This window comes from Podospora pseudoanserina, chromosome 6 (assembly GCF_035222485.1).
Source record: "Podospora pseudoanserina strain CBS 124.78 chromosome 6, whole genome shotgun sequence".
Lineage (NCBI taxonomy): Eukaryota > Fungi > Ascomycota > Sordariomycetes > Sordariales > Podosporaceae > Podospora > Podospora pseudoanserina.
Window position 1 is genome coordinate 652,973 of NC_085925.1, and position 20,668 is coordinate 673,640.

Genomic DNA, 20,668 nt, shown 5'->3' on the forward strand with positions numbered 1-20,668 from the left:
AACAGGGATTGATTCGCCAAAGAAAACACCCCACAAAGAGACAGGCCATCGTCCACTGATCGACCCCAGGCGCATCCGCCAGAACGACGAGCATCAAGTTTCGGCATCGCAAGAATATCAGTACATGCAGTCGGCCGCCGAGTCGCTGGAAGAACCGGTATCACGACGCATTATCGACTTCTGCTGCAAACCACGTCGAACGACCGCCATTGACGCCCGCCCCAACAGCGGAAAACACTGGACCTGACCTGGAACTCATTCCAGAGCCGAATCACGCTCCGCTGGCCGCGACCTGACCCTGGACCGCGGCGCATCATCATCATCCACCACCACCGCCCACTTCCAACCCCATCGGCCATCGCTATCGCGCCCGCCCCATCGATTCAAGCATCAGTCTCAATTGCTCCCATCGACACTCGACCGTCCTCGGCGCTCTAACATATTTTTTTCTCTCTCGCCAGCCCTCCCGATGCGATTCGAGCAGGGGAGCAACCTCTAAGCGACGGGTCTCCCTCCCTCACGCCGCTGCCTGCGGGCAGCAGCTCACCCATCCAAATGGCGCCCACTGTCGCCGCTGCTTCGGCAGTGTCGGTCGCGACCAAGGCGAAACGCCCCATACCTCCGGGCATACAAACAAACGGCGCCGTGACCACATCACGCTCCTCGCCGTCACCATCCATATCAGCCAAGCGAGCCCCCTCGGCCGTCCGCCAACCCTCGATTCCCCCAACCGCTAACGGCACCACCCCATCATCAGCCCGACCCCCAAACCGGGCACGGCGAGAAGCCTCAGCACAAATACTGGGTAGGGGCCAGAGGAGTGCAGGCCTTAGATCGGCCAGCCTCGTCCCGGACTCTGCGATATCCCCTACCCTGACGGAACCACCACCATACGGTATGCATGGCGCGCTGCATGCGCTCGTTGATGTTGCCGTATATGCTAACTTGAACTGCAGTGGTAACTGACGAGTACATTTTGAAAAAATATGCCGGGAACCCGCCCTCCCTCATCGTGCATCTATTTCAAACGCATTGGCGATTTGATCAACAAGAGGGCATGTTTCCATACAAATCGCCCATGAAGATCTTCCTCGACCACGTTCGGGAACGCACTGTCCCCAACGAGCTGCTGGGCTACCTGACCGAGGCGGGGGTTCCTTTCTATGAAGGATGCTTAATTGTGCAGGTACATGATCACAAGACAGCCACCCAGCAGGTCAAAGACGTTGCTCGGCCGACCTCTGCTCCCTCGAACTCCAAGTCGATGCCGACACCCTTCTCGATTCACAACTACAACCAGTGTCTCACGCCATCCTCGTATGTCCCTTACCCAGAAGAGAACCTCAAGGCGAGCGGGGCGGCTGTGCCGGCCAGCGACTCGGACAGCGAACGAAAAACGGCCGAAGAAAAAGATAAGGAAAACATGCCGGCCCCGAGTGCGCCCATAGATCAGAAGAGCAAAGGACCAGCAAAGCCCAAGATCATCACGGTTGTGCTGCACCCAACACAGCATAGTTTGCATACAGATCTTATGATTAAGGCTAGCACCCCCCGAGGAGCTTCAGAGTCACGCGCTGATGGAGCTGTTCCTCCGACACCTCACGGAGCTGTGCCCCCTACCCCTATGGCTGGTAGCATGCCCCCTCCGGCCAAGAAACAGAAACGAGAGAAAATGGAACTGGACTCGAGCAACATCTACGTTGCCGAATCGCAGATTCTCTTGGCAACAACGGCGCCCTTGGACCTCGAGCCTACAAAGAATGCCGAGGAAACAATAACCAAGCTCGAGCAGCTCGCGCACCCCGACCACTCGCACAAACCACCAGAGCCCAAGACTCGCAAAAGAACCGTGGCGGAGATGGCGGCCGACGAAGCAGCAGCGGCTCAGCAAGAGCGCTACATGCTCATTCTCGATGAGCGTGCGTCTTCCAAACTGGGCGGTGCTCAAACGGGGGGCAGCGGTGCAGATGGGGATGGCCAAGCGGCAGCTTCCACGTGGGAGCCTAGATTTGAACGCTTCAAGGTCATTGAGAACATCCAGAAGGAACATGCGGCCAAGAAGGAGGCAGAAAAGCTCAAGCAGGCCGAAAACGAACGCAAGCTCCAGCTGGCCAAGCAGCAGCAGGAGCAACAAGCTGCTGTTTTGCACGCTCAACAAGCGCAGCAAGCCCAACAGGCTCAACAAGCCGAGGAGAGGAGAAGAAAAGAGCAGGCGGCAATGCTGCAAAAACAAGAGGCACAGAGGCGAATGCAACAAGCCCAGGCCCAAGCCCAGGCTCAACAAGCGGCTCAAGCAGCTCAGCAGCTGGCTCAGGCTCAGCAGCAGGCTCAACAACAGGCTCAACAACAGGCTCAACAACAAGCCAGGGCTCAGCAAGCCCAGGCTCTGGCTCAGCAGCAAGCTCAACAAGCCCAGGCGCAGCAGGCGGCTCAACAACAGGCGCAGCAGAACCAGGGAATGCAAAATATGGGCACTCCCAATGCTCAGCACAGTCCGATGGCCGGCGGCATGGGCAACGGCATGCCCGTCAGCATGGCACCCCAGGCCCAGGTGCGCTTTACCCAAGTCTCACAGCCACAAGCCTCGTCCCCTATCATCCGCCAGAATACTCCCCAAGCGGCATCGTCGCCCATGGTTCAAGGTGTTCCCATGCAGCATTCCAACTCCAGCATGGGCCAAGCTGCAAGCCCACCCCGACCTTCATCTGTGGTGCAAAACCACCCAATGGCTGCTCCCATGGCTCCCAGCATGTCGGCACGTGGAAGCCAGCAGAGCCATGCTGCCGGTACCCCTAGGATGCATTCTGCAACTCCCAATATGGCCCAAGCAACACCAATGACGCGACCCATGGCGGTGCCGACGCCAAGGATGTCCCAAGCAAGCCCACCACCCGGTGTCTTGACTCCTCAGGCCATGGGACAAGCGATGTTGATGAACGCCCAAGGCATGGCGGGTATGCCAAATGTCAACATCCAGTCCACAGCTCAGCAGATTGCGGCTCAGCAGCGAATGATGCAACAGCGGCAGCAAATGGGGATGCAAAGCGGGAGTGCCGTGCCTTTGAATCAAATGCAGTTCCAGCAACAACAGGCGATGCTACAGCGGCAGCTTATGCTTCAGCAACAGCAGCAGCGTGGTCAAATGATGACACAGGGCAACCAAGCTCTGGCAGCCAACTATGCGCAGCAGTTGAACAACATGCAGCAACAAGCAGGAATGCAGATGACACCCCAACAGCGCCAGATGCTCATGGCTCAGTCAATGGCGGCAGCCCAACAACAGAACCCTAACATGATGGCGATGAACGGCATGACGCCACAGCAGGTGGCTCAAATGCAACAAATTCAGTTACAGCAACAGATCCAACAGCAACAATTGCAGGCCCAGCAGAGGGCCCAGCAACAGCAGCAGCAGCAGCAGCAGCAGCAGCAGCCAACGCCCCAGCAGATGCAAATGCACGCTCTGCTTCAGCAACCCCAGGTTCAGAGCCAGATTACCAACCACTCGAACGCTCTATTTACCAAGAGACTGCCCGAGCTCGCTCAACGTTATGGTGGAAATGCGCAAGCAATCCCACAGGAAGAGTTGGCGCAATTCAAGGCGCAGTGTCAACAGCAGGCGGTTGGTCTTGTGACGAGAACGTATGCGCAGAGGAATATGCAGATGCAGGCACAGCGGGCTCAGGCGGCGGCAATGCAGGGGATGATGCAGGGGATGTAACGGGCTGTGAATATGGAGGTATGTTGCTGTTAAGGGGGTCTCAGGTTTGGGGAACATACTTATATCAAATCATACTCAAAAAAGAAGGGGGGGGGTGGTTGTTTTTCATTTGGAGTTTTGCGGGGACAAGGCAGGCGGTGTTTACACGGTGTGGTTGGTTGGTTCCAGAAAGCTAGGAATTTGGCTCTCTGGCTTTTTTATCGTTTCTTTTATCATTCCGTTGCTTCTTATTTTTTTTTCACAGCCAGGCTTCCCATATTCTGGGGAAACGGCTAAGACTATATACCCTGGGTTTATCAATTGGGACATTTTTGGTTTGTTTTACACCCCTTCTCCCCCCCTTTTTTTTTAGTAACTAAAGAGCGATGAATGAAAAAAGCGAAGAAGGAAGGGGGTTAGTGGGTTTGGTTTTGCTTGGCCAGCGGATGGTGATGAAGGGGATGGGAATGGGGTTGTCAGAAATGTTCATTGCTGCTACTACTACTCCTACTACTCCTACTACTCCTACTACTACTACTACCACTACTACTACTACTTGTGTATTTTGTACTGTTGGATTGGAAATGGGAAAGGGGGTGGGGAAAGGGATAAGGTAGGGAAGGAAGGGGTTGTGTGTCAATTTGGGGCATACTATGTATTTACAAGATGAATCTAATGCCTGTGGTAGATGTGATTTGTGAGTTTCCAGTGTCGTGACTTAGATTGTGGTGAGGTTAAAGGTTACACGTGACAGGTCACGAGTGAGTGGCTGATTAATGTGCGGTTGGTTTGGGTTCAGGACGCACGGACCAAAAGGCGTCGCGTTTCGGGGTGTGTGCTATGACGGAATAGTTCTGGTGCCTTTCTCTCTCTCTTCCCGTCGTTGTGAGCAGCAGCTGCAGAAAGAGAGGCGTGGATCTACTGTTGTTCGCTTTTTTATTTTAGCTTCAACAAGAAAGCTCCTTGCTGTTGCGAACATCATTTCCCTGTTTCACGCCCACTTCTCCTCTCACTCACCGGACCTTTTTTTCTTCTTCAAGTTATTTATCAGCACTAAGGCTTTTTGCTATTTTCGTATCATTCTTCTAGCTGCCGTTGCGACCAACCAACCAAGCGAGCCGGAACACAACGATCGCATCAACACACACACACACAAAGATGAGATCAACGTCATGGCTCCCGCTGCTGTCGTCCTCGATGGCAGTGATGATAACAGCATCCCCCGCCCCCGCCGCCGCAAAGTTCAACTGCGAGAAGCTCCCCGTCGACGGGCACACCTACAACTTCAAGGAGCTTTCGGGGCCGCATACGGTCGTCACGAGCGAGTTTCTTGCGCCGAGTTACCACAACACGACGTACACGATTGATTTGTGTGGGGGGTTGAAATCAAAGACTGGGGGGGAGGGGGAGAGGTGTCCTGAGGGGACGAGGGGTGAGTTTTACACGACGTCTGGTAAAACGGACAAGGGGCTGACTGAGAATTAGTATGCGCGATCAAGCACAAGTGGGACCCGAAAACGGACAAGGCGACGGTGGATCACTTTGTGCCTATTGTGGTGGAGAAGAAGGATGGTGGGTTTGAGTGGGAGGCTAAGAGGTTACCTGCTGAGGAGGCAAAGGGGAAGGGTGATGAGGACAAGAAAAAGGAGGGGCTGAGACTTATCCTCAAGGGGGGGAAGTATCTTGGGAGACAGCAGCAGACGGTGGTGGAGTTTAGGTGTTCGGGTCTCAAAGGGGATGAGGAGGAGTGGGATAGTAAGAAGTTGGTTGAGTATGAGAGGGTGAACAAGAGGAGGAGGGCGGAAGATGAGGGGGATGATGGGTTCAGCACGCCGGAGCATCAGCTCAAGAAGGAGGGGGCGGCGCTGGTTTGGGAGGGGTATAAGAGTGATGGGGAGGTTGATACGTTGGCTTTGACGTGGTATACCAAGTTTGTTTGTGAGAAGGCTGTGGGGGATGAGCCGGAGAAGGGGAAGGAGCCGGAGAAAGGTGGGGGAGAGAGTGCGCATTGGGGGTTTTTTACTTGGTTTGTGGTTTTGTGAGTATCTTTTGCTTCATTTGGGGGGTCGTGATGAATGGGTTTGCTAACATGGGATTGAACAGGGTTTTTCTCGGCATCGCAACGTACCTCATCTTTGGCTCGTGGCTCAACTACAACCGGTATGGCGCTCGGGGGTGGGATTTGCTTCCCCATGGTGACACGCTCAGGGATATCCCGTACCTGCTCAAGGACTGGATGCGGAGAGTTCTTAACACGATACAAAGCAGTGGCAGCAGGGGTGGATACTCAGCCGTGTAGGGGCGGGGGAGTTATGATGGGCGGCAGGGATACACTGGAGGAGGTGGATGGGGACGAAGTAGTAGCAGTGGGGAGCGGTTTTGATGGGATACCTACTAGACTTTCTTTTGTTTTTTGTCGGTGCTCCTAATCCATGTGGGTTTCAAATACAGTTATACAACATTGGTGGTGTTTTGGGTGGACGGATCAAAGGGGGGGGGGTATGGGGGCGCGTTTTTATTCAATGATAATATTGTTATGACCAGGATGAAAGAGGGTATCGCTAATGGATAGGATTTGTATTGATGATGCATTTTCTAATAGCGGATAAATGATTGCCATTGATGTAGTTGCGGACCTTGATGATTGTCTTAGTCAGGGTGCGGATCACATGCCTCTCGGCCGCGTTGCCGCCACCAAGCCAGCCAGCCCAGCCAGCCGGGTCCCGCGCGATAGGATCTGGCTTGTTTTTTGGAGTGAGGGATGGGAATGGGATTCGCGGGGACCGACTCGAGTTTCGGTCTTTCCTTTTTTTAATGTTGTATTGTGGAAGCTTTTCAAACTTGTGATATTTGTGCGATTGTAGGTGTTGTGTCTGGTGTGTGCAAATCAAGCCGAGGTAAGCAACTTGGTTGATCAAGAGGACACCGGCGGAACATGGTATCCTGATGCGTTTTATCACTAACACTTTTGTTTTCTCAGTCTCTCAGTTTCACTTTTTGACTTTCTATTCTCCTTCTCACCCTCATTCTCATCAACCACCACCATAACCAACCGATAAAATGGCCACCCCAGGCAAAACCCTCTTCGCAATCCCCATCCCCCCTCTAAACCAACACCCCGGCGGGACCGTCACCGTCACCCTCCCCGCCCCGGCAGTGTACCTCTTAACCATCACCTCCCCCCCAGACAACCGCCTCACCACCGCCTCCTGCACCGCCATCCTCGACGCGTTGGACCTGATCGAATTCGGTGGTTACACCCCCGGCGTCGTCATCACAACTTCCGGCCTCCCCAAGTTCTTCTCCAACGGCCTCGACCTCGAGCACGCGCTTGGAACACAAGGGTTCCTGCCCGGGGTGCTGTACAGACTTTTCAACCGGTACCTCACCTACCCCATGCCCACCATCGCCCTCCTCCCGGGCCACGCCTTCGCTGGAGGGCTAATGCTGGCTATGCACAACGACTATCGGGTCATGAATCCCGCCAAAGGGTTCGCGTGTGTGAATGAGTTGGAGTTTGGGGTTCCGCTCAAGGCTGCCATGTCCTCTATCTTCAGACTTAAGCTCCCTCCTGCGACCTATAGGGATTTGGTTCTTGAGGCGAAACGTTTCTCCGGGGAAGAGGGGGTCAAGGCAGGGTTGGTGGACAGAACGGGCGGGTTGGATCAGGCGCTGGAGTTGATAAAGGAGAGGAAGCTGACCAACAAGGCCAAGACGGGGATTTATGGGTTGCTAAAGGCCGAGATGTACAGGGAGTCGGTTGGGTTTTTGACGCAGGCGGGGTACGACAAAGAGGAGGAGAAGGACAGGTTGATGATTGAGGGGGAGGATAAGCGGAAGGAGGAGGCCGAGGGGAAGTTGGGGTCTATCAAGGAGAAGGCCAAGTTGTGAGGGATAGAGAGAGAGAGAGAGAGAGAGAGAGAGAGAGAGAGAGAGAGAGAGAGAGAGAGAGAGAGAGAGAGAGAGAGAGAGTGTGTGTGTGTGTGTGTGTGGTGTGGGAGAGAAGGAGTGTTTAAGAAAGAACACCAGCGAATAATTTACTACAGATGTTGTATCTTTTTTTTTGGTCTACACTACTACATCTCTCTATCTGCGAAAGCAAAAACCGGCCGTTGCATAATTCATCAAACCAGACAGAACAAAAGACAGAGACACCAAACCCAGCCGGAGCAGTAAATAAACAGAAATATCATCACAATCAAACACATTTCTCGAGACCACCACCTCAAAGAAACCCAGCGCCATCACAATATTCTTGCGCTGTGAACATTAAAAAAAAAAATAAAAAAAAAAGAAAAAGAAAAAAAAAAACCAAATCCAAGTTGAGAATTTCAGTTACAGAGAGACAAACATAAAAATAAAAACGCCAAACAATGCAGGGTATGGTAACATACAACGCCGTATACTCCCTCCCCTCTTCCCTGCCTTGATTTGCCTTGCCACAATGAAAAGGCCTTCCCTTGCCACTCTTAAAACGTACAACTCAAAAACAGGTTGTGGTATACTCCGCCATGTATGGGCTTTGTTATTCTTCCCCCACGTCACTTCGCTCTTACTCACTAACGGACCCCTCATCATCGTAATCCTCCGGATATCCCATCGCTTCCCCATTTCCTGACGACACCAACCCCATCTGGGCCCTCGTGTCTCGCTGAATCTTGAGGAAGTACATCCTCAAGCTGTGCAAACCCCGCATGAACCCTCTGTCTGGCTCTCCGGGGTGCCTCGGTGGGCAGGCCTTGTCCTCCATCGGATCATACGGCGTGATGCAGTTGGCAAAGTCGGCAATCTTGAAATCGATATCCCGCTTGCTCTTCTTCTGTCTCCTCGGGGCCTCCTCCGTGTCCGTCGCGAAATCAGTTGTCGAGTCGTCGATGGCTGCGGTTTCGTAGCCATTGCTGGCGTCCGCCGAAGTGTCACCGTCGTAAAACATGAGCAGACTCGCCGCGTAGAACCGGTACCCCTTCAACCTGCCCACGATCACCTCCAGCTCATCCAGCTTCCGGAGAACAGTGGGAATATGTCGAAGAATACTGGCCGGGTCAACACCGTCATACAAAAACCGTGTCAGTGCACCCTGGAACTCTCCTCCCTTCTTCAGAGTCCGGCCGTAGTACTTGTCCCTAAAAACATAGCTCTGCGTCTGAACGTCCCACACCTGAAGCCCGCAGACCCTGACGCCCAGTTCGCGAGATGTGGTCTTGGCACACTTGCCTTTCTGCGATTGCTGCTTCTTGGGGTTCGCATCCACGCCATACTGCCGGGTGCCCATCTTCAGATCCATGATGCAAGGCCTCTTCATGCCTGCCGTCAAGTCCTCCAGGAGCAAAAAGTACTCGACGCGGGAGTCGCTCTGCGTTTGAGCCTCCTTAGGGTTGATAGGCCGGGGAATCTTCTTGAACTCGGAAGTTGGACTTGGGAGCGCCGAAGTGGCAGCCGAGGTGATGGCCGAGACAAAGGCATTGGGATGCTGAACTTCGCCACCCCCATTGATGGTCGCCTCAACTGGTTGTTCTGCTGGGGGGGTGGGAGCATTCGCTTTCACGGGAGTCTTGGGGTTGGGCACAATCTCGTCACGGGTACCCTTGTAGACAACCTCGTCCGCCTCTTCGAAATACTTCAGGTTGCCACGGTCGTCGCGGACATCGTCCGGCTTTCGACGCAGGCCCGTCCCAGAGTACCGGCGCTTCTTCTTAAGAGCTGCGGGCGACGATCCTCCGAAGATTTCAGGCTCTGGAGCACTAGTTCCCGTGACATCCTTGGGTGCACTCTCGTCCTCCTCGCCCTCTGCGTCGCAGAATGCGTCAATGTGACCGAGATCACTCTGTGTCTGCGCCAAGGAGCTTGCACTCAGTGTACGCTCAGCAGCCTCTCTGGCTGCCTGGGCCCTCTTCTCGTGAGACTCTGCTAGACTCGGATCTGATCCGGTCGGGCGAAGTGACTGCTGAAGGGTACGCCTCGGCATTGGACGCTGGTGTCCCTTGCGGTGCCGATGAATCGCAATCGGCTGCTTGAGGAAGGCATCATTGAAGACCTCATTCCGGAGTCTCTTGTTCACCGTGGTGGCGCCCCAGCTGTTGGCATGCCGGTCGGAAAGACTGGGGCGCGTCAGCGCAGTCTTGGTGGGTGTCACGGGTACATCTTGCGGCGCTGTCTCGCTGTGCGGAAGTGTTGATGCCGACGAACTCCTAAATCTTCCGCCCAGGCTTGGCGGACTCGGCAACGAGGGCTGGAGGAGACTTCGAGGCAGAATATGCTGATTGTCAACAAACGTAACTGTAGGAATCTGGCCTTGGTTGTTCTGCAGTGATTGGCTGATCATTCTGGGGCGATCAGTGGGGGGGTCAGCTTCGTGAGAAGTCCGGCTTGTCCCGTTCGCCTTCGAGTCGCCATCTGGGTGATGACGGTCCACTGCATGATCATCTCTTTTCATGGTTGACTTGCGACGAGACTGTTTCTGAAATGTGACATTCAACACCCCAATATATCTAAGCCCATTTGTTAGCAAAAATCCTGGATGCCTTGGATAGAATAAACATACCTCGGGAGGAAGGCAAGAAGATCGCGATGGTAGTGCTCAATCTTTTCGTAAAACTCATTTTCTCTGTTGTTCAGCTGCTTACAGACAGCTCGCTTGGAGAACCTCCACAGAGTGGTATGGCCGCCAACTTGATGCTTGTATGGAATCAGCTCAATGGCCTCTAGTGGCTGCGTGGGCTCCAGCTGATGGTCATGGACGGCTTCTTCATGATACTGGGAGACTGGACGGGACGGCTTGACAGATACATCTCTGCTTTCAACAGCAGCCGCCGGGCCGGCAGGTTGAGTGATGTCTAGTTCAGGTGCTACACTAGAGCTTTGGGTAGGTTCAGACTTGAGTTTTCTGTCTATTGGCTCCCCGTGTTCGTCAAACTCTGGCTCGTCAGCTTTGACAAGCCACGGATGAAAATCGTCATGTCGAGACTGGGTTCGTGCCGGCACACTCCTAGGGGGCGCACCAGGCACTGGGGCGTGCTCTGTTGGCTGTTCGGGGGGCGCTTGATGCGGGACGAACACTGCCGACGAGATCTTTTCCTCTCCGGACTCGTCGCCCTCATCAACCGCACTATCCCCGCCTCCGGTGCTGGCATCCGACTCCCGTCGCAGTTCCAACCCGCCAGAACATGGCTCAGTCGGCTCCACATGTTGTTGGTCATGGGCAGCAAGCTTGCAAGGCGACTTTGCTGGCTTCACAGGGCTGGCGTGAAGTGAGGTTTCCATGTGCTTGGAAACAAAATAATCTTCCGGGGCTTCTTCGATTGTCCCAACTGCGTCAGGCGTGCGCAGTCCGGCCGGGGTCGTCTTGGCCCGCGGTGGCCCTTTGGCCGTGGGAGTCTTGTCATCAAGATCACGAGTCTTGGTTTTGTTGACATCGCCTTCTTTGAGTAGTCCTTCACCTTCGTGGGCGATATCCCCTGTCTTCTCTCGATGGGTGGAAGGCCGGGTCTCTTTCCGTTTCACTTTCTCTTCTGGGAGACCTTCTTTGAAGAATCGCAGGCTGTGACTGGCTTTCCGACTGCGCGCATTCGGCTCATGTCCGGCCAAGGCCTGGGTAATAGACTTTTCAACCTGACCGCTGTCCCCGTCACTGTCAATCTCTCCCGTTCCGATAGACCAGGCCTTTTCGGGCCCCAAAGACACCCTGTGCTCCGTCTTCCAAGTCCTGAGGACGGGCCGCTCTTCGATTGCAGTGTTCTCGTCGGCATGTCCATCGTACATGGCGGTAGGTGAGTCGGTGAAAAGGGCATGGCCGCTGGGTGTATCGGCAGCAAAGGTGTTGGCCCGATTGCCAAGGCGATTCTTGAAGTCCCCCTCTCGATCTTTGGTCTTGGCCAGAAACTCGCGGTGGCCGTTGAGCATTGAGTTGACCTCGCCGAGATCAATGTCCAGCCTGCCAAAAGCAGGTGGCGCCACCGTGGTGGCCACAGAGGTCAATGAAGGCATGGTCGGCTTTCGGGGAGAGACTCGCTGCGCTAGAATATCACCTTCTCCGTGATGCGGCGGGCCATGACGGGGATCTCGAGGTTTGACGTCACGGTTCGAGGGAGGATGGTGTGAGGAGTCGACAGCGGACTGGCTGGCGGCGGTGGAGGAATCTATATGGGAAGATGAGGAATGTCGAGGGATGCCACGGGCTGTCGCGAGGGCTTGGGTCAGCAGGGAGGGGCCCTGTGGTCTCTGTAGAACGGCAGGACCCCGGGCATATTTAATCTGATCTGCATGGGTGGTGCCGTGCTGCGGTGCTGGTGTCGCTGGTGGTGGTGGTACCGTCGAGGATGTTGCTTCTTCTTGTGTTGCGGGAGGAGAACCGAGGGCCGGACCGGGTGCAGGTGGAGGAGGGGGTGCGTCGGTATTAATAGAGTCGGGGCCGGGGTGAGGCGCAGACGACAAGGCGGGAGGGAGAGGGGGAGCAGGAGGGATGGCGGGCGGTGGGGGAGGAGGGGGAGGAGGAGCTGGTGGTGATGAAGAAGAGGAAGAAGAACAGGTACCGGTAGCCCTTTCGGGGCTCACCAGAGCAGCGGGTGCGGCATTTTCGGGTGGACAGGGCGAGTTGGACATGAGGTGAACATCTGGCGGTGGTGGTGGGGGAAGGGAAAAAAAAGGTGGGAGGGAAAAATGGTCTGTCCGTCCAGGTCGTGGTTGATTTCTCTGTGTGGTCAGGGACGGGAAAGGTTTGGTGGTTTTCGGGAGACCTTACGCTACTCCGCTGGGCTGGGCTGGGCTGGGCTGATCCCCTGCCTGGTCAATTGGCAGTGGAGTGCGGACAGTAAAACGCTGGCACTGTGTGCTGAGAAACAGGCAAAGTCGTAAACGGCTGTCGGGGAGTGCAGAAGGTACCTGGCGGCATGTATTTTGGACAGAATCAAAAAAAGAGAGAACTTTCAAATGATGTATCCTGTGCAGGCCTCTGACGCAAAGGCGGGAAAAGTGGCTATTTGTCTGTGGCGGATCCAATTCCACCGCTAGCGCCCTGGGCCCATCTCCATAGCAGGCATCGCCCTGAAGGCCCGAACTCGGCAGCACCCAGCCAGCAGCCAGCAGCCAGCACCACCACAGCACGTTTTCAGGACGCTCTTTGTTATAGGATATTTGTATTCGCCTGGGATGCCTATCCTCCATTCCTCCATCATTTATAACACCTCCAGGGCTACTTTACGGAGTCGGTGTAGGTACTTCCTGAGAATGGTCTCTTTCTCTGACGTCGTTGTAGCACCCCCAAAACGTCCAAAGCTTCTTGCTCCTTCGAGAATGGCCTCATGCAGCTCTTCGGGTCCGCAACCCACGCGGTGCCTGCTTGGCCCGCATCTAGCCTACCTAGCAGTTGCTCACAAGGCAGTCCCGAACCCATCGCAGCGGTGCATCTGGCTGGGGCTCATTCTTCTACAATAAACACACGTGTAGAGATACTGACAGCTGTTCCCTTGCAACCCCTCTTCACCATCCAATCACTTACACACACTCTGCCCTCTACTACACCGCTTCCTAGTCACGACTTTGCAACACTGTTCAAAACATTGCAATTCATTGGCAGCTGTTACGCAATCGAATCTGGGACCAAGATTTCAGCAACTCGCAGATCCCCTCAGATAATGCTGAACCTCACGGCCCGGGCGGCCTCACAATCACCGACCTCGCATATCACTTATCATCCTGTGCTACCCTCCCATAGCAACCCACAGCATCTTACACCCAGCCGAGCCGATACACGGAGATAATAACATAGGTCTCATATCGCTAATCGCCTGACAGAACGGCCATCATCCGTCAGATATACCCAGTGCCTATCACGTCCCGTCGTGCTCTGGTTCTGTGGATGGACGTGCACCTTGCAACTTTGCCCGACCATCTCGTCCCTATGAAAGCCTCGCAGCCCAAATGTCGGAAACGGCCAATCAAGCAACAACGTGGGAAACGTGCTCTCCACCGGCCGCAAGACAAGCCCACGGATCCCAGTATTCTCTGTTGCATCTACAATCTACCGTTGATGCGCGGCGGCACAGTGTCCGCTTTTGCCGTCAGCCCAAGCCCCAGTCCGAACCTCCGTCGAAAGTCTCCGATCAACCTGTTTGGACCTGATTGATCCTGCCATCGAGATCTTGCCAAGATATATATTTCACTTCATGTTTACGCTAGCATGTTGTGCCATGTTTCCACGGTAAGGCCTTGGGAAATCATCCAAAGGATTTCAAGTGAACCAAACCCCGTCGAATATCTGGTCAATGAGGGAGGGGGATTACCACCAACGGCTGGTAGTCACTGAGGCTCTTACTAGTCATACACTCTCACCCTCTTACTCCTACATGCAGAGCAACCCCCCATCGGCCATCCGGAACTCTTGATGTCTTGGCTTTGCCCTGCCTCCAGGACAGGCTTCGTTTCTTTGAAAGAAAAATAACCCCTGAGGATACACCGCGTTCCACCGCAGACAAAACAGGAATTCCAGGAAGTCCTTTCTACCGAAAAAGTCCAAGTAACACGACAGGCAAGACATTTTCAGAATGTCTTATCTCGTCTCATTGGAGCAATAACCGGACGGACCCTTTCGTCCCTGAGGCTTGGGTCTCAGAATTGGAATTGTCCAACGAGATGTGCTGGATGGCCCATGTGCGCACCACACCACCACACGCCCACCAGCCTGTCAATCGTATCGTGGCTTTTTATCGGGTGCCATGTTGTGCAAGATGAGACATGCTTGCGCTTGCATGGCTAGATGCTGCATGTTTGAGGTGGATCAACTGGGTGGGTGGATGGGGATGTTTTTTGGTTGTTAGGGGGGGCGGTTGACCGCCGGTTGAGGTTTTCCTTGATGATGTCTCGTATATTCAGGGACATTGAGGAAAACCAACGGGACGTCGTTGCTGAGCCATGTGTGAGTGCTTCGCAGCGTTAAGGTATGGGATATGGACAATGTCCATTCATGTCAGCCTGCTGCCGTCATCCTCAGCTCCTGGTTGTTTTCCACCCTATAGAGCAATACTCCGGACCAGTCTCAGCCCAACTCAACCCAATGCTACTATAGATTATCACTTCCAGAGTATGCGGGAGATCGACATGATCAAGGGTTCTTTGTTTTGTAGATGTCGAGAAGGAAAGTCAGACCAACACGCCGAGATCGCCTCGACCCACTAGCCCCATCTGAGCTGTTCACATATCCGTAACCACCGAGGTTAGACATTCTTCGTATTCTTGCCAAAAACATACAAAATCAAACCAACAAGGCCTTTAAAATAGTACCAATGCATCAGTTGATATGCTGTTCAACATTACACATCTCGCATTTTCCGTGCTGACTCCCAAAACCGACCGACTCCCATGTTTACACCACTCATTCAACAGATAGATCTGTGAGCAACAACGTCAATAGACCCATCATACAAGACAGGAAGATGGGAAATATCGATGTGAACAAAAGGAGCGACCCGGTCAAGCAATCCACCTGAACACACTAGACATTGGTAAAGGCAATCTGTAATCCATCTTATAAACCTATGCCTATCTACCCCAAACGTCATCTTCAATGTACATTCATTCCCAACACCAAAACCAAAAAAAAAAACGCCCTTTTCAACGTCATCTCCCCCCTTATTCTCAATCACCCATCCCTCCTCTTCTCACTCCCCATTCCCCCAACAAACCTCCTCTCCTCGCCCTCCCACCTCCTCCTCTCCACCTGCCCCCGTCCAACCCAAGCCCTCACAAACCTCCACGCCTCCCCGTCCGCCAGATTCCACGCCTCCACCGCCTCCTTAATCACCTTCCCCTCCCCGCTCAACCTCTCCTTCTTCTCCAGCACCACCTTCTTCACCTTCTCCAGCAGCGTCCGTTCCATCTCCAACTCCCTCTCCTCCGGCACCGCCCCGAATTTCGCGTCATGCATCGGCGGCAGCCCATTGTTATCCCCCCCCTCCTCATTAGGATACGAAGCCTCACTGGCAATCTCAAACCCAAAAATCCAGTCCAGGTCACTATCACTCAACGCGGCCGTGTTTTCCGCCTGTAACCAAAGCGAAGAAGCAGACGTCGGTTCCGAGGCGACAATCTCCTTGAATTTGAGCACGCGCGCAGAGGCCGGGATGCCCTTGGGAGAGATGCCATTCGTGAGGTCGTAAATCCAGGGGTCGCGATCCGTGTGCCGCCTGATAAAAGGGATTGTCAGGTCCGAGTTGAGCGAGGAGAGAGTGAGCATCGTCAGCGGGTGGGGGACGGTGCCAATGGTGAAGATGCCACTGTCATTGACGTAGTGAGCCGGGGTGGTGACGTCGAGGGGCTTGGTGTCGTCGCACGGTGTGCATTTCTTCGTGTTCGGGGGGCATGTGCTCGGCAACGGCGACTCGGGACAATGAGAGAGCCGCCGGGCGAGTTTGTACGCCGGTTTGATCAGATGGGTCGTGTGGTGAGGTAGCGGTTTGACGACCGAGATGCCTTTGAAATACGTATTCTGCCACGCGAGGTGAAGGTGGGCGTTGATAAGCCGGTTGAGCTTCTTCATCCCGGCGACCCTCGCAGCAGTAATCTCCTCCCCAATCTTGGAGTACTTTGTCTCGATATTCCTCGCCGAATAAAACGCCAACGCCTTCGGGTTAGTATCAACACTAAACGGATCATCACTCTTCTCCTGAACCGTCCCCAACAGCCCCTTCACCACCCCAACATGCGGACTCCCCATCGCAAGCCTAATCGCCTTCTCCACCTCCCCCTTCGGCCCAACAAACAACCCATCATCCAACCCCTCCCACCTCGTCAGCGTCGGAAACTCCCCCCTCCTCAAATACCCAAGCAGAGCATCATCATGCCCCCCCATGGGAAACAACAGATAACTCGCCAGCAGGCCCCCCCCCATATTATCCCACGCTAACCACCTCATCAAATCCGTCCTCAACCCCTCCGTCATCCCCTCCACCTTCTGCAACTCCTCATACAGAGGGTTATTCATCGCCTCCGCCGGGCTCAAAATAGTAGGCTGAAACCCCTTCGCCCACCAAGCCCTCCTCCACGCAAGAAGCAACTCGCTCTCCACCTCCCTATCCCCTTTCCCCTTCTCCACGCTCGTGTCATAGTAGCAATAAATCGGGGTTCTCTTCCCCAGCACCGGCAGCACAGCCCTGTCCTCGTCAAGGGTAATCGAGCTGCTGAACGGCATGGTAAGCCACCTCCAATCCGAATACCACGACGACTCCCCATCGGTGTCATTCTTTTGCCTCTCCGGCTTGTGCGACGGCGGCTTGAACGGGTTCAGCTTCTTCAACCACGGACTTTTCAACGATTTGGGTATCCCGAATTTGTGCCCCCCCGCCTTCGGTTTCGAGTCCGTCGGTACGGTTGCCGCCACCTGGTCGCTGGGGAAGCTGAAGAGCAGGCTGAGCAGCGCAAACAGCCCCAGGCAGACAAATATCAGCGATACATGTCTCGATCCCAACCTGGGCACCGGCCGCCCAAACAAGACAAGTTGTCGAGGCATGATTCAGAAAGTGTTTAATTCATTCGAGGTTTTGGAAGCAAAAGTGTTGTTGTCGAGCCAAGCCCGTCGTAGGCTGGGTACAGTTGGTGGCAGGTAGAGGCGCAAACGAGCGGAAGGAAAGGTTGGTCAACCAACTAGGAGAAGGATACACATTGAAAGGCACAAGAGAGGTAGGTAGCAAAGGTGACAGAAAAGATTCAGTGCATTGCGCTGAGATAATCCGTATCCGCCCAACTTGGCCAACAGTTCGTTTGCAGTAGTAGTAGTCGTCGTCGTCGTCGTCGTCGTCACCAATTCAGGAGGTTCTTGGGCAAGGTATCGATAAGAAAATCCAAGAAAACGCGGGCGCGACGTTGTTTTAATTAACCAACAGGGGTTTCCACGCAAACTCCACACAGTGTACAAAACCCACAAACTTGGCATTGCCCCTTAAAGAAGCCCAGGGTTAGGGTTTACTACTTTCTTCACAACAACATCAACTTTCCATTCAGTTCAAACCTAACAAATACAATGGGTATCATTCATTCCATCTCCCTAGCCAAATCCAACATCCTCTTCCTGAAACCCACACTCTCCTCCTCCTTCCTCCTAAACGCCACCATCAAATCCCTGTACTTTTGCTCCCAATCCACCGCCCCCCCTCCCCCTCCTGTCCCATCCTTCTTCTTCCTTTTCCAAGCCGCATGCATGACCTCCTCCTCCATACTGAAATCCCCCACCACGCTCCCATACCTAAGCTGCCAGTGAGTCTTGTACCTCGTCCGATCCTCCAGTTCCGCCAACTTTACCACCTTTAAGCTCTTCCTCGGCATCAAATACCCCCCCCCAGCCAACGCACTGAGATTGATCAAAAAGTCCAAATGACTCGACGCCGTGGTCCGAAGCCGGTCGAGGACAGCTTGGGTAAAAGCCCAGGCCTCATCCCCGGAGCAGGCGGGGATTTTGTTGCCGTTGGCGTCGAACCATTCCGCGTTCATCAGGTCCGTCATGAAGAGGCCTTCGACTTCAGTCATGTTTGTTCTGTCCGCGGGGTCATACTGGGTGGGATTGAGTGCTGCTATCGGCGGTTGGTTGTTGGCAGTTGTTGGGTAACTCGCCACATGAACGGCTTGTGGTAGCAACTGCGGTTGTTGTTGTTGTTGTTGTTGTATTTGCTGCTGTTGTGCTTGTGATGAAGGCTCGGTAGTAGTCTGCCCATTAACCATGACTACTGGTGGTGGTGGTGGTGGTGTGGCAAGCCGCACCTCACCACCTACCCTCTCTGGAACCTGCAGTGACAGCCTGCTTCTTTTTGCCGGCCTCGAGTGCACCGACTCTACCGGTGACGGGTGGACTGGTGATGCCTGAATCGGACTCGGCATCGCCACCGCTGGCGATGTTGTTGTGAGAGGAGACGCAGTTGGCACACCCCAGTTTTTGATTGACGTTCGCGGGAGCAGCACACCGCCATTTCCATTTGATGCGCTGCCGCCTTCTTCCGGATTGGGAGAGGCTGACTTGAAGCCGCCCGGGGTAGCTGGAAAGGCAGAAAACGGCCCCTCCATATTCACAGGACGACTGTTTGGAGGACGACCCCTGACTCTCCCGGTGCCGTTAGCCCCGCCCCTCCTCCACGCTGATGAGACAACTTTGGCTCCATGGCGTCTGTGAGCATTTCTTCTCGAAGAAGGTGTGATGGCAGATTGTGGCTCGTCTGCCCAAAACGAAGCTCTGGACGACGGTGTGATGGCAGAGTAAGGGTACGTCGTCAATGGGGTCGCTGTCAACGGTGTTTGGACAAGATCGTGGGCAAACGTGGCGCCGGATGGGTTGAGCCTCGTTGGGTCTGGCGGAGGGGGAAACACAAAGACGCTTCCTCTTCGCGCGCCGGTAAGAGGCTCCGCCGTCCAGGCACCGCCATTCTCGCCTTCATCCACCCGAGGTGATGGTCGCTGTGAGGGTGACTTTCCCAGGTCATCCTCTCCAGGTCTCCTCCGGCCCCTCTTGGGCTTGATGTGTGGCAACAAGGCCCGTAACGCCATGTCGTCCTCGGCCAAGACCCCTTCCCTGTCCAGCTCTGCAATCGGGACATTCTCGTCCGGTATCTCGGTCCAGTAGGGCGACCCTCTCTCCATGAGATACTCAAAGAAGGCATCCACATGCATCGACTTCATCCATCGTTTTAGTCTGGCGGCGTACTGCTGAATCTTCTGGCCGCTCTCGCCCTCACCCGGCGGATCAACCCCCAGCTTGATAGCCAACTCGGCCCATGTCTTGAGCTGTTTGGTGTCGAACTGTTTGATGAGATCAAACAAAAGAGATGCGCTGAAACTCTTGCCGCCGCTTTTGGGGAGGGCGCGAAACGCTTCCCGGAGAGCGGTCGTGTCTGTCCCAGGTGGCACACAGGGGTTGCAGTGAAGAATAAAATCGACATAAGCATCCTCGATATTAGCTGCGTTGACCTGTCTATCTGGCAATGGAGGACGTGTTGCTGAGGGAGACAGAGTTGAAGTTGCCGATGGTGATGCCTCTTCTGAAGGGGGCAGGATGTCTGCGGGGGACTCGGTCGAGTCTTCGGTCGTTGCCATTGTATGATCCATGATGTATGTGTCCAAACCTCTCAGTTCATGGCCGAGATTGTAGGGATGCGTCCACAATATCAAATTGACAGGCCTTCTTCGCGGCGCATTCTCGATGCGACGTACTCCAATGCAGCAGCTGTTGTACTGAGCCTCCGGACTGCTGCAGAGTTGGAGGGGCTAATCAAATCAAAACAACAGCCTCATCTGCGCCTTGGGATGAAACGAAACGACAAGATGGATATCTGAGATGGAGGCAGATCAAGAGAATAAATGGCACAAAAAATAAAGAATGGGAATTAATGAGCTTACTCTCCACAAATCACAGCTCTTGCTCACTCATGAGGGCTCTGTCGAGGAAAGTGAGAGTGAGAAGTGTTCTTGATGGAGATTGATGGCGTCGTGGTTCAAACGGACAGGGGCAAGCACCTTCAGCCCACCCGTCCCACCACAACCCCCCATTGGGATTGGCGTCGAGCGCAACGGGTCTGAAAATAGAATTGCCAAGGCTGGGGAATTGAGCAAGAAACACTGTGAGGGGCACTGTGGTTTTTTCTGTTGTTGAACACACACACACACAGTCGTCACATGCAGCTGCCATTGGGGGGGCCGTGTCTCCCGGCAGTTGTGTGAGATGAAGCATGCATATCAACAACACCAGGTAAGGTACGAAGTACGGGTGGTGGTAAGCTGTGGAGGCTCAGGTTTGGGAGCAGAGTGAGACTGGAAGCTTGCGCCTTTGAGAGGGATATTAATTTTGGGTCTGTGGATTGAGATCGCGCAAATGATGACTCGGTAGTTTGCGTCTGGTCGAGAGGGGTTGAATGAAGCGCCAGTGAGCCTGGAGAGTGAAGATAGATAGGTAAGAGTGCGATGTTTGTCCATGATCATTGAAGACAGAATTCTGCATGA

General features: G+C 54.3%; 6 protein-coding genes across 6 annotated transcripts; 3 read left to right on the forward strand and 3 right to left on the reverse strand.

Moving 5' to 3' along the window:
• Nucleotides 1–20: 20 nt before the first annotated feature.
• QC764_604630 (uncharacterized protein) lies at nucleotides 21–4,257 on the forward strand. Its single transcript, XM_062948971.1, has 2 exons — nucleotides 21–895; nucleotides 957–4,257. Exons 1-2 carry the CDS (start codon nucleotides 556–558, stop codon nucleotides 3,719–3,721), a joined length of 3,105 nt encoding a protein of 1,034 aa, XP_062797187.1. The 5' UTR covers nucleotides 21–555; the 3' UTR covers nucleotides 3,722–4,257.
• Nucleotides 4,258–4,565: 308 nt separating this feature from the next.
• ATG27 (type II membrane protein) lies at nucleotides 4,566–6,200 on the forward strand. The gene is made up of 3 exons (XM_062948972.1): nucleotides 4,566–5,132; nucleotides 5,186–5,738; nucleotides 5,804–6,200. Exons 1-3 carry the CDS (start codon nucleotides 4,859–4,861, stop codon nucleotides 5,997–5,999), a joined length of 1,023 nt encoding a protein of 340 aa, XP_062797188.1. The 5' UTR covers nucleotides 4,566–4,858; the 3' UTR covers nucleotides 6,000–6,200.
• A 560-nt stretch (nucleotides 6,201–6,760) lies between these two features.
• QC764_604650 (uncharacterized protein) lies at nucleotides 6,761–7,591 on the forward strand (the record flags this gene model as incomplete). Its single annotated transcript, XM_062948973.1, has 1 exon — nucleotides 6,761–7,591. One exon carries the CDS (start codon nucleotides 6,761–6,763, stop codon nucleotides 7,589–7,591), a length of 831 nt encoding a protein of 276 aa, XP_062797189.1.
• A 560-nt stretch (nucleotides 7,592–8,151) lies between these two features.
• KCS1 (inositol polyphosphate kinase kcs1) lies at nucleotides 8,152–12,623 on the reverse strand. Its single transcript, XM_062948974.1, has 2 exons — nucleotides 10,242–12,623; nucleotides 8,152–10,188 (listed from the first exon to the last, which is right to left on the reverse strand). Exons 1-2 carry the CDS (start codon nucleotides 12,296–12,298, stop codon nucleotides 8,253–8,255), a joined length of 3,993 nt encoding a protein of 1,330 aa, XP_062797190.1. The 5' UTR covers nucleotides 12,299–12,623; the 3' UTR covers nucleotides 8,152–8,252.
• A 2,709-nt stretch (nucleotides 12,624–15,332) lies between these two features.
• QC764_604670 (uncharacterized protein) lies at nucleotides 15,333–17,198 on the reverse strand (the record flags this gene model as incomplete). Its single annotated transcript, XM_062948975.1, has 1 exon — nucleotides 15,333–17,198. The coding sequence occupies one exon, from the start codon at nucleotides 17,196–17,198 to the stop codon at nucleotides 15,333–15,335; it is 1,866 nt and encodes a 621-aa protein (XP_062797191.1).
• A 521-nt stretch (nucleotides 17,199–17,719) lies between these two features.
• On the reverse strand, nucleotides 17,720–19,777 carry QC764_604680 (uncharacterized protein; the record flags this gene model as incomplete). The annotated part of the gene is made up of 1 exon (XM_062948976.1): nucleotides 17,720–19,777. One exon carries the CDS (start codon nucleotides 19,775–19,777, stop codon nucleotides 17,720–17,722), a length of 2,058 nt encoding a protein of 685 aa, XP_062797192.1.
• Nucleotides 19,778–20,668: the final 891 nt, after the last annotated feature.

Bases quoted from the DNA above. Each gene is read 5' to 3' on its own strand.
- QC764_604630 (XM_062948971.1), top strand. From the start codon at position 556: ATGGCGCCCACTGTCGCCGCTGCTTCGGCAGTGTCGGTCGCGACCAAG. The intron at 896-956 runs GTATGCATGGCG...CTTGAACTGCAG, and splicing joins GACGGAACCACCACCATACG to TGGTAACTGACGAGTACATT.
- ATG27 (XM_062948972.1), top strand. From the start codon at position 4,859: ATGAGATCAACGTCATGGCTCCCGCTGCTGTCGTCCTCGATGGCAGTG. The intron at 5,133-5,185 runs GTGAGTTTTACA...ACTGAGAATTAG, and splicing joins GTGTCCTGAGGGGACGAGGG to TATGCGCGATCAAGCACAAG. The intron at 5,739-5,803 runs GTGAGTATCTTT...GGGATTGAACAG, and splicing joins TTTACTTGGTTTGTGGTTTT to GGTTTTTCTCGGCATCGCAA.
- KCS1 (XM_062948974.1), bottom strand. From the start codon at position 12,298: ATGTCCAACTCGCCCTGTCCACCCGAAAATGCCGCACCCGCTGCTCTG. The intron at 10,189-10,241 runs GTATGTTTATTC...AAATGGGCTTAG, and splicing joins CTTCTTGCCTTCCTCCCGAG to ATATATTGGGGTGTTGAATG.